At 43.3% G+C, this 12,601-nt stretch overlaps 1 protein-coding gene across 11 annotated transcripts in view; it reads left to right on the top strand.

The window, feature by feature from the left end:
• Positions 1-5,428: 5,428 nt before the first annotated feature.
• The window catches only part of FMR1 (fragile X messenger ribonucleoprotein 1), a 39,679-nt gene continuing 32,506 nt past the window's right edge, over positions 5,429-12,601 (top strand). For 6 of the 11 annotated variants that reach the window (XM_070784265.1, XM_070784264.1, XM_070784266.1 and 3 more), the window contains exon 1: positions 5,432-5,716. In XM_070784265.1, coding sequence (XP_070640366.1) covers positions 5,666-5,716 — 51 coding nt within the window. In that variant the 5' untranslated portion in view covers positions 5,432-5,665. Of the gene's footprint in view, positions 5,717-12,601 lie in introns of all 11 variants that reach the window. The other 5 variants (XM_019955869.2, XM_070784269.1, XM_070784273.1 and 2 more) reach the window with 4 other exon arrangements.

Raw genomic sequence — 12,601 nt, forward strand, 5'->3', positions numbered from 1 at the left:
AATCCAATTTAAAAATGAGCAAAAGATCTGAGCTCTGGGACAACCCAGAGGGATAGGGTGGGAAGGCAGGTGGGATGGGGCATCAGGATAGGGGGGACACATGTATACCTGTGGCTGATTCATGTTGATGTATGGCAAAACCCATCACAATATCATAAAATAATTATCCTCCAATTAAAATTAATTAATTAAAAAATAAAAATGAGCAAAAGATCTGAATAGAGACCTTCTCAAAGAAGATATACATATAACAACAAGCGTACAAAAAGATGCTCAACATCGTAAGTCATTGTGAATGCCGCTCAGTCGTGTCTGACTCTTTGTGACCTGAATTCTCCAGGCCAGAATACTGGAGTGGGTAGCCTTTCCATTCTCCAGGGGATCTTCCCAACCCAGGGATTGAACCCAGGTCTCCCACATTGCAGGGCAGATTCTTTACCAGCTGAGCCACAGGGGAAGCCCAAGAATACTGGAATGGATAGCCAATCTCTTCTCCAGGGGATCTTCCTTATCCAGGAATCGAACCAGGGTCTCAGGCATTGCAGGCAGATTCTTTACCAACTGAGCTATCAGGAAAGCCCCTATTAGGGAATTCCAAATTAAAACAAAATAAGATTCCACTGCACACCCCTTAGAATGGCCCAAATCCAGAACACTGACAGCACTAAAAGTTAGGCTGGGCTGGTGAGGATGTGGAGCAACAGGAATACTCATTCATTGCCGGTGGGAATGCAAATGGCATAGCCAATTAGGAAGACAGTTTGGTGGTTTCTCCAAAACTAAACATCCTCTTACCATAGGATCCAGCAATCACACTCCTAGGTACTGCATTTACCCATATGAGTTGAACACATATCCACACAAAAATGCACACATGGATGTTTATAGCAGCTCTACTCCTGTCAAAACTTGGAAGCAATCAAGATGTCTTTCAATAGGCGAATGGATAAATAAGCTGAGATACATACAGACAACAGAATATCATTCAACCCTAACAAGAAATGAGCTATCAAATCATGTAAAGACATGGAGGAATCTTAAATGCTATCACTAAGTGAAAGAAGCCAATGTGGAAAAGCTCCAAACCGTATGATTCCCACTCTATGACATACCGGAAATGGCAAGTGTATGGAGATAGCAGAAAGTTTGGTGGTTGCCTAGAGTAGGGGGTTGAGCTGATGAATACATAGGTGAAGCACAGGTAATTTTTAGGATGGAGGAACTATTCTCTATGATACTATAACGGGGGATACATGACATCATTCATTTGTCAAAACCCATACACTATACAACCAATGTACACGTGTGTGTTAGTCTCTCAGTTGTGTCTGGCTCTTTGCGACCCCACGGACTGCAGCCTGCCAGGCTTCTCTGTCCATGTAATTCTCCAGGCAAGAATACTGGAGTGGACTGCCTTTCCCTTCTCCAGAGGATCTTCCCAACTCAGGGATCACAGCCTGGTCTCCTGCATCGCAGGCAGATTCTTTACTGTTTGAGCTACAGGGAAGTCCATCTAAACTAATATATGGACTTCGGGTAATAAGATGAATCAATTTTGGCTCATTGGTGATAACAAATGTACCACAGAAATGCAATATGTGAATAATAAAGGAAACTGGGAGGGAGGTATCAGGGAAGCAATATGGGAACTCTTTTACTATCTGCTCAATGTTTCTGTAAATCTTAAACTGTTCAAAAACATAAGGACTATGATTTAATTTTTTTCCTAATGTCTAGTTCAAAGAAGATGTCAAAGTGAAGTGAATGAAGATGAATGTGTCAAAGAATGTGTCATGAAAAAAGTGAGGCTTTCGTTGGGTCCAAGAGAGTACATAGGATTTCAAGAGTTAGAAAGGGCAAAGGGTATCTCAGTTGGGATTGAGGCAGGAAAAACATTCAAAGGGCTCAAATTTCAAAGCAGCAGGAAATAACACAGAATAAATCAATGCAAAGACAACAGGTAACAATTTAATGGAAGCTAGGGGCCAAGGCAAGCCTAGAGGTGCTGAAGCATCATTCTCATATTGGGTAAATGTAAGTACGGTAGCAGATTTGACCCAAGCTACATCCTCAACATGGATTCACTCATTTCATAAATATTTAGTAGGTACGTGCTATGTTCCAAATGCTGTGGTAGGCACTGGGAACCAGCAGTAAATAAAAAAAAAAAAATCTCTGTTCTCACTGAGCGTACATTTTAGTGATAGAAGACAGAACTTACCTGATGTTTTCAAGAGACAGCAAAGAAGCCAGTATGGCTGGAATGGAGATAAAGGAGATAAAAGGTGAGAGACAGAGGAGATAAGTGAGGCCAGTGACTGAAGGGCACTGAGGCCAGAATGAACAAGGACTTTGGCCTTACACTGAGGCATTTAGGGTGCAACTGGAAGGTTCTGAATAACAGAGTGACTTGATTGACACCTGAATAGGGTCAATGTCTGTGCTGATAACAAACAGAGGCTAAGAGTGACTGCAGGGAGACCAGGGAAATTGTTAAAATAATCCAGGTAAAAGAGGAAAAGGACTTGAACCATGGTTTTAGCAGCACAAGTGGTGAGAAGTGTGGACTCTGAAAAGATTTGCTGATGGATTCAATGCATGAGAGAAAGAGAGGGTCAGAATGACTGTTTTAGGTCTGAGCAATCACCTGGAAGAAGGGGTTGCTAGTGACAGGGAGAAAGAATTTGGGAGTAACAAGGTCATGAGTGGGACTGAGCCCGTGTCTGAATTCAGCTGAGCTGTCTTGAACGTGGGCATTTCAAGGACCTAGAGATAAGAGCAAGGCTGAGACTGAGAGTTAACTGGGAAAGACCAAGTCATAGTACATAGAGGCAGTGAGGATAGGCATGAATTCATTCATCCAAGATTTCCTAAAATCAACCTCTGAATGTGCCAGGGACGTAAAGATACCTAAGACATCTCTCCTGCCCATAAGGCACTCACAGTCCAACAAAGAAAACAGAAATGTAAATAAGTGATGATAGTACATTAAGCATCCTAGGTGAGGTATTCAACATCGACTGAGTCCCTTCTATATGCTGAGTTGTGCAGTGAGAAACAGGAGGCATGTACAAAGTCTTTAAGAGCACAAAAGTGGTTCTTGCAAAGGTTCGTAAAGACACACACAAGGATTTTCACCACAGAGTGACATAAAGGAGTTGGCAGTATCCTAGACGCCCATCACTAGGGAAATTGCAGGAATGTGGATATAGCTCAAGAACGTAGCATTGAGTGAAAACAGTGGGAAATAAGAGATTTACAGTCCAGGACCATCTTCATAAGTGTAAAAGGCATACACGAAACCCCATGTCTTAAATGATCAAGAATCCATACCAAACATATTGCAGTTTGTATCTAGAAGATGAATGGGAGTGGGTATTGAGAAAGACAAGGACAAATAATTTAACCAAAGTAAAACAACATAAATAAGAAAAGGGCCTTGCAGGGACTGATGATGACAACGTGCTGAGAATTGTGGAGCAGAGTAAACTCTCTGCACCTGAGATACAAATAACAAGCTAATGGGAATCCAGCCGATAACCCTAATGAGAAGATTTCTGGGGGCCAAGAAGCACTGGAATACATGAAGGCACGAAAGTGCATCAGAGCTTCAAGGAACAGCACCAGGTTTAGTGTTGGTTGCAGTGGTTATGAAGAGCTGATAATATTTGAATGCCTGGAGTAAACTGAACAACATCCTACACGTGGAAGTTACAATCATCCGTATCAATCTGTCCCCCTTCTTTATATCGGGTTTAAGGCTGATGCTCTGCTCTGCTTCCATCCAGTCAACAGTGATAGTCTCTTTTAGCTGCACTGGGATCTTTGCATCTTGTGACGACTCCAGAAATCCTAGTTCAACAAATCACTCCTGTTTATGTGGCCTCAAGGAATGTGGCCTTGATCTGAGGCTTTCATGCTGGAGCTCCACCAGAGGCAAGGCGGCTGCTCTGGCCAGGAGTGGGCTGGGAAGGGAACTGGAGGCCCAAGGATGCCTCGCATTCTGGGGCATCTGCCTGGGGCAGTTCAACCGCCTCCATCAACTCAGTGCTGCCAGTTAACTCTCACTGGTCACATTCCAGGTGGAGTTTCCCAGCCGTGACCACCCTCCCCCCACCCCACACTGGGTCCTGCACCACTATCATAGGTGCACCTATCCTTCAGAGCCTTTATCACAGCTGCCACTCCAGATTTTCTTTTCTGATAATGTATGATCATCTAGGTTCCTCTATGTTCCAAGTTCAGTGAAGGTGGTCTTTTATTTTTTTTCACTTTTTTTTTTCTTTCACCAATGTTTCACTAGCACTCAGCAAGCCGTCTGGCACATAGTTGTTGTTTAGTCACTAAGCCGTGTCTGACTCTTTGAGACCCCATGGACTGCAGCCTGCCATGCTGCAGGCTCCCCTATCCGTGGGATTTCCCAGGCAAGAATTGGAGCAGGTTGCCATTTCCTTCTCCACTGGCATAGGGTAGAGGCTCAATAAACTTCTCAGCGGAATACAAGCCTTCGAAAGGAAACCGAGGTCGAGGTGAATACAAGCATGGTGCAGAAGCAAAAATGTGAAAAATTTAGGGTTTGTTTTACTGTGAGGGGTAAGCGGGGAGAGCTGCAAAGAGGTGCACTGGCCCCTGTAGATAAGTCACCTCCAGTGCAAGGCGGGCATGTGGTAGGTGTGAAACAGTAGGGAAATTAACTGTAAAGAAATCAACGAGTGTTTAGCGCATTTTTTAAAACCTGTGTCAAAACGGTATGAAATAGAATAGAGGGAAGGGGAGCACGTGCGTCAGAGTTGCGTCTGAGGAAAGACATTTCCAGAGGTCCTGACACAATCCACTGCCCCTCCTAGCACACGGGGCGGCTCAAAATCTCCTGGGGAGGGGAGAGCATTACTGTCACCTTCTAAGGGTCACACAAGCCCGGTCACCACTGTTGCCACTGTTACCAGTTTAAAGTCTTCGTCAATCTAATGTTTCACCTCTATTCTTGTCTCCCACTCCACCTCCAGCTCCATTAGGCTCTGCCCCACTTAAAAACACAAAACAAAAACCACCTCCGACCCAAGCCAGTCCAGATCTGGAGAAGTGAACACTCTTGTTCGCTATGGGAGGCCCTTTCACACGCCCTTGGCTTGACCCCCAGCCCTCACTAACGGAACGGGCGCTCAGGACCCTGCCAGGCCACGCCAAAAGGCGCGACCTCGGCCAGCGGTGCGACCTGTCGCCGCCCTTCCCGCCTTCCCGCCGGCCGCCGAGCCCGCGCACGCCAAGCCCGCGCGCCTCACGTTGCACTCGGCCCCCCCTGGCCCATCCAGAGCAGCGCGCAGGCGCGCGCTCCTGGGCCCGCCAGGGGAAAGAGGGCGGGGCCGAGGGGCCGAACCCGCGGGGGGAGGGGCGGCGTCGGTCACATGACGCGGTTTCACTGTTTACACGCGGAGCGGCCGGATCCTTCGGCCTCAGTCAGGCGCTCGGCTCCGTTTCGGTTTCACTTCCGGTGAGGGGCTGCTTCGGAGCGGGCGGCGAGCCGAAGGCGAGCGCAGGCGGCAGCGGTGACTGCGGCGCCGCTGCCGGGGGGCGTGCGGTAACGCGGCGGCGGCGGCTGGGCCTCGAGCGCCTGCAGCCCACCTCTCGAGGGCGGGCTTCCGAAGCGAGCAGGGCGGACGAGAAGATGGAGGATCTGGTGGTGGAAGTGCGGGGCTCCAATGGCGCTTTCTACAAGGTACTTGACTCCAGGGCAGGCCCCATCTTCGCCCTGCTTTCCCTCCCTTTTCTTCTTAGACTCGGCCGGAGGCAGGCCTGGAACCCTCTTCGCGAGCGCCGCGCCCGGGGCCCGGGGCGCACTCGGCGGGATGTTCTTGGGGAGGGAGGGAAGGACCGGACTTCGGGCCTTTGGGAAACCCCTCGAGCCCCACTGCCTCTCCAGTGTGAGGCCCCAGCGTCTGTCGGAATGAGAAGCGAGCAAGGAAAAGAGGGTGCCCTTTTGGGAGCCGAGCCCCAGCAGGGAGCGCTGGGGGTGGGCGAGGGCCGACGGCAGGTAAGAGATCCGGGCGGGAAGCACCAGTATCCGCGCGAAGTGACGGTGAAGGCTTATTTCTGTTTTCTTAAATATCCTCTTCCAGTGGGATCCGGGCCTGACGTGTGGGTAGTTGCCGAGGAGCGGGGGGCGCTTCCGTCAAGCCGCCTTCTGCCTTGCAAGGAGGGTTTGCGTTCTCCTTTGCCTTCTCTTTTCCGGTCCAGCATTGGGACTTCGGAGAGCTCCACTGTTCTGGGCAAGCGGTGTGAAGAAAGAGTAGTAAGAAGCTGTAGTTGGTACCAAATCACAATGGCAACTGATTATTAGTGACTTCTCTTTGTGGATTTCAAAAGAGAGTTTAGATTCAAAAGTTTTCGGGAAGACCCTTACATATCCGAGTAATGGATTGAAGACTTTGGTAATCTTGAATGTTTGCCCCCCCCCCCCGTTATAAATATTCTGGAATACAGATGCTTCAGCGTCTAAAAACATTGGCAACTCTGCTACTTAAGAAAAAAAAATTAACCCTCCAAAGGCCTGGATATATGCCATGAAACTTTAGAAAATGTACTAAGCATGTATCATTCCTATGGAATTTTTTTTTAAGTGAGTGGAAATGATTGTTTTGTGCTTCAAACGCTTGATTTATCTTCTCTGAACGTTTAATGTTGCAGCTAACTATATTGTTGCGGTTTTAAATAGGCATGCATGGCTTTGGTTTTGCTACGGGCTTTTTAAAAGTTACAACATTTCAAATCTCACTAATATCTTACACTTTCAAAAAGAGAATTAATAATAATTTCATATGTCAGGTGGTGCCTCTGTTGGTTCATACTTGCTGTAGATCTAGCAATCTAAGTCCTCGTATCCTCTTGAATGTCTCTCTGTAACTTCGGTGGGCGATGTCCCACCTTACTACAGTATTTTGGAAACAGAAGGTGCATATGGAAGAAAGTGGAAATTAAATATTGCCATTGTCCAAGCGCCATTCTTAAATCTACATAGAAAAACATAAACGTTTCAAACTAGGAATAGGCAAGTAAACACTGACTTGACTATATATGTGTTTACCTATTTCATGGAGAAATTTGGAGAGCATTATATTTCATAAGTGAGTAAAGTATGTAAACTCTTCCATGCTTTTAGCAAAATGATAAAATCTTTTGCTGTAAAAGGAGGAAAAATTTAACCCAGGATTTTTGTTCCTAAATCTCACCAATATAGAATTCATCCAGTTAACTCTGCAGTTTCTGGTTGCATTTATTTCAGTGATCCATAATTATTGCTGGTTAGTTTGTGTAGAACCCTTCTGTTTCCTGCTGCTGCTGCTAAGTCGCTTCTGTCGTGTCTGACTCTGTGCGACCCCATAGATGGCAGCTCACCAGGCTCCACAGTCCCTGGGATTCCTAGGTTGGTAGTTTTGCCCACCAGATTTGGAACGCTAAGTATAATAAATATGAGTAGGGGCTAAAGGTGGAGCGGTAGTCTAATCTGTGATATTAGATCGGATATCACTCTTACTGTCTTTCAGTGGAGTTTGCTTGCTATAGAGGGCAAGCACATCCTAGTCTTGAAGGATTTATTGTTCTCTTCCAAGCAGCCTATGATTTGCTTTGTGATTTTACTTGCAAACTGATTGGAATATAAGAAACTCCCTCTATCTCTCCTCTTTATCACCCCCTCTTTTTTGTTTTTTTTTTTTTTTAACAAAAGTTGCTTAATATGAAGGTGAATAGAAAGAATGGGTTGTCTGTTCCTTGAGGGGAAATGTTAAATGGTGAGCAAACACATGCAGAAAAATTGCTGAGATGCTTATTTAATTAAGGTTTTGTTTTTAAGAACGCCGCAAATGGTCTGTGTTGATAGAAAAATAGTTTCTAGAATGAAAAAGGTTTAAATTCTTATCAGACTCAATACTGATTTGAGTTATAAAAGTAAAGCAAAAGTAAATCAAGTTGTCCAGTGGGATGGACAGAAAAGATGGGAAGTAAAGACAAAAAATGCACTATTATGGAGAAATGTTACATTTACGAAAAATTAGAAACCTAGGTTCACCGGATTGAAAAGGCTTAAGAAACTAAACAACTCGAACGACTTCAGTATAATTGCATTCAGACTTTGATTTGCCTACCAGAACCACCATACTGGAAGGTGCAGTTCTCTGTCTTCTGAGCACATGGTCCACATTTGCAGTATAAACTGGATAGAATGTATGCTGGTAACAGGTAGGTTTATTCCTCTAAAAAATTAACTTAAACTTCAGATTCAGAATTAACAGAACCATGAAATCTAAACCTAAGATCATAACAGCTCATTTCTGTTTTTCCCTCTGGTCTTTATTCTTAAAAACTTGAAAGTTAAATTTAGTAACTGTCAGAGCCACTATTTTTATGCTTAGGTATTTCTTTGACTTTGGAAAAGTCATGAGTACACCATATAGAGCCTAGGTTACTTAAGACATGAGAACACTTGAATTATACCTCACAAAATTTTTTACAAAACATCTCCTAAACAAAGAATGTTGAAAAAGGTCTTTATCATCAGGGCATCTGCCTAAAAATGTATGATCAAGAGGAAATTTTTTAAATGAACATTTTCTTCATATTTTCTCTGAAGTCTTCTGTACTTCAAGGAAGTACAACTTTAGGTCAACTGCATTTTTTTTTCTTCCCAGTCTAAACACCCTTTTTAGTGTTTTGGAAGCAGCATTATTACCCTTTTGAGCATTTTCCAACTTCATATTCAAGCACTCTGAAAATCTCCATAGATTATTAATTAAATGTAAAATTCAGTATTACAATAGTTGGATTTCTGATTCCTGACCGCTATGAGAATGTGGTTCCTGACATAACTATGAGCATAACTGTTAACAGATACTGAGAGCTTTCTAGGTGTCAGGCACTGTTCTAGGTGCTTTACCTCTTTTAAATTTGTTTAATCACCTCCCACAACGGTGAGGTACTATTGTTACTCCCATTTTAGGTAATAGATAAGGACATAGATGTACAAAGAGATGAGGTAGGTGACTTATTACTAAGTGTCAGAGCCAGTAAGGGTCAGATTGGGGCTTTGAGATGAGGTACTCTGACTTCCTGAAGCAATGAAATTTAACTTAAAGAAATGAACTGGATTTCCTGGTAGCTCAGATGGTAAATAATCAGCCTGCAATGCAAGAGACCCAGGTTCGATCCCTGGGTCGGGAAGATCCCCTGGAGAAGGGCATGGGAAACCACTCCAGTATTCTTGCCTGGAGAATTACACGGATAGAGGAGCCTAGGACGCTATAGTCCACGGGGGTCCCAAAGAGTCAGACGTGACTGAGCAACTAACACTTTCACTTTCAATTTTTCATTGTACTTTTTTTAATTGTAATTGTTACTATAACACTGTCTTAACATTATTCTGGACTTCACAGGTGGCACTAGTGGTAAAGAACCTGAATGCCAACGCAGGAGGCGTAAGACATGCAGGTTCAGCATTATTCTATAAGTTCATACAATGACATCATGAAAATACTCTGTTTATATGTAGGCCTCCTTTTTAGTAACTCCGCACACAGTAATTCTTCATGTGAATGCCTGTTAATGAAAGATAAAGTTTGAAATCTTTGATTTTCCTATAATAATTGCTTTTGTTATGTTAGGGGCAGGTAAGAACTGATGCATTCAAAAGAATACATAGGCACAGGAAAATTAATAATTCATTTCATACTATTCTTTCTGTACCTGTGTGTTGTCTTTGGGTCAAGGTGAACCAGAAAGAATGCATTTTTCTCAGAATTTGTGGTAAATGCCCAAATGAAGTCAAGTATTCCTAGTCATGCACTGCGGTTGGAAGAATTGTTGAGGAGTTTTATTGTACTTTGCCCTCTCCGTTGTTCATTCTCATATGTTGTTAGCGCCCACATTCAAAGGGTGGCAAAGCAATAACTCACTTTGTATGTGAAGCCTTGGCTTTGAATCATATTTTATCAGATTTCATATGTCCTTGTCATCTTATCTCCTACAGATTTTCTTGAGGAGGGATATTTTGCGATGCTTCTAAGTTTTCTCTAATGAGAATCATCATTGCACTACATGAGCTGTCTTCAGTGTTAATGTAATAGCTGTTCATTGCTGGTCAGTGGCTTACACTGAAATTTCTCTACACAGTCACCCCTCTCAATGTTTGTGAGAAGAGTTTGCCAAGGTGTGAGGTGTAGTGGGAGAGTAAAAGTTCACCAAAATGGGGACGGACTTTCTTTTGGTTTCATCAGTCTGGGTGATGTGATGTTGGAATTAGATAACTCTAGTCATGACACGCTTTGGCTAGTATCATGTTATGATTGCCTCTTTGGCCCAGTTGCCAGTAAGGTGGGTGGGACCCCATAATGATTTTTTTTTAAATTTTGTGTTTATTCCCCCTGATGATAAGTCCGTGTGTGTCTTTTTTTTGTTTTTGGAGTATAGTTGCTTTGGGTGTCTTGTCTTTAACTGCACTTTTAGCAGTTTCTCAAACCCCAAAGGTTTTTGTTACTTTTTTTTTCTTCTGAGTGTAAACGACCTGTTAGTACTTAGTATCTTTGAGGAAATATCCTTTTCTTTTTCTGTCCTAAGTTTTAATATCTTTTTTAAATGTATGATTTTTTGAGATGTAACTTTTTCAAGTGCAAGAGTGTTTATGGCTTTGCATCTTTTATAAAATATGCTCCTCTCTGCTTTACGTGTAACTTATCTTAGTGCCAACTATGTGTTAGGCCTCATGCTAGGCACTAGACATGTGTGATTTCTTTATTCACGACAGCAGACAGCAAGTCCAGTTCTGTATCCATTCCTTACTTATGCAGACAAGGCATACAAGGCCCAGAGACCACTTCTTGGAGAGTCCCACAGCTATTATGTCATAAAATCAAGATTTTGAACTTAGCTCTCATTCACAGCAAAACTCGTTTTTGTTTTGTTTTTCCTCAAAGGCTCTTTTCTTTATTGTTGTTGTTTGCATTTTTTATTCGTTTTGGCCATAGACCAATGTGGGATCTTAGTTCTCCATCCAGGGCTTGAATGTGGGCCCCCTGCTGTAGAAGCGTGGAGTCTTAACCCCTGGACCTCCAGGAAAGTCCCCACAGCAGAACACTTAACCACCAAGTTTACTGACTTTTGTAAGAGCCCTAGTTCTCATCCAGTTCCATGCAACTCTCTTCCTGTACTCATTCAAACCCTTTCAGTTGCCTTCTTTGGTATCCAACCCCACAGAAATTCCCTCAACCTATCTTCTCATCAACTTTCATGTGTGGATAGGTAGAGAGTGCAACCAACCTTAGTTTTCCACGTTGGTGGGTGGGGTGATAGTGCTCTGGGGGCAGCCAGGGAAGGAAAGGACATGATTATTGGGATAAGGGAGGAGCAGGGCCAAAAAGGAGAGTTATTGGAGAAGGTATGACGAGAAACAGAAAATTGGGACCTTTGTTGGCATTTTAGCAAAAGGCCTCTGAAGTCACAGGAGACCTTTGTGCTTAGCGAGTGTGTGAACCAGAGGTAACCTATGAATTTCTTTTATTCCACTAAAAATGACTGGTTTTGAAACAATCATGCAAACATCCATATATAGATAAGCTTCATTAACTCGAAAGCAGTGGCTCTGGTAGGCTCTGATGATTGCTTAAACCATTTTTTACACTGTATATCTGGAATTGTTTTTAAAGTCTTTGAGAGCTGTTTTTGTTTTTTTAAATAGTCACAACCATTGCAGATCTTCCTCCTTTGAAGGAATGTTTAATTTTAGGAAATAGGCAAATGCGGTGAATGAGTGTGGTTAAACTGTGCAAAAACTTTGTTGCAAATAGAAAAACAAGTTAAAATGTAGCGGTGAAATAATGAGATGAACTTTTAGAGTGCTTTCAACGTGGATTTGAAATCATTCCCCCGGATTTCTAAGTGTCGAAATCAGTGCTGTGCACAGATCTGTCCATCTGTGGTGATGCAATGTGCTCTGCCTGTGCTGTCCTCTGCAGTAGGTACTAAGCCTTGTGTGGCTTTTGAGCACTTGAAATGTGGCAAGTATAACTCAGAGACTGATTTTTAATTTTATTTACTTATACTTTATTAAATAGAAATATTTATATATGACCAGCAGCTTCTGTGGTGAACAGTAGCACAGTTTAGACAAGGGCAGTAGTAGTGGAAAGATACCTTATTTAGTGAGAACAAATTTTCACCCAGCTGTAACAAGGTTCTCTTAGCTGACTAAAGGACTTAACATTTTTAGCATTTAATATACAGTGCATGCATGCTCAGTCACTTCAATTATGTCTGACTCTGTAACACTATGGACTATAGCCCACCAGGCTCCTCTGTCCATGGAATTCTCCAAGCAAGAATACTGAAGTGGGTTGCCATGCCCTCCTCCAGGGGATCCAACCCAGGAATGGAACTTGCGTCTCCTGCATTGGCAGGCAGGTTCTGTACCACTAGAGCCACCTGGAAAGCCCCATAATATGAAGTAAGGAACTAATATTTGTTACTGCCGTGACATGCAAACATAAAACTTTAGACAAGGATGAAGACAGAGGCCATGACATTTTTCGGTAAATAAGGGATTAGCTCCTAATAGAAG

Source organism: Bos indicus, chromosome X (assembly GCF_029378745.1).
Source record: "Bos indicus isolate NIAB-ARS_2022 breed Sahiwal x Tharparkar chromosome X, NIAB-ARS_B.indTharparkar_mat_pri_1.0, whole genome shotgun sequence".
In the NCBI taxonomy this organism is placed as follows: domain Eukaryota; kingdom Metazoa; phylum Chordata; class Mammalia; order Artiodactyla; family Bovidae; genus Bos; species Bos indicus.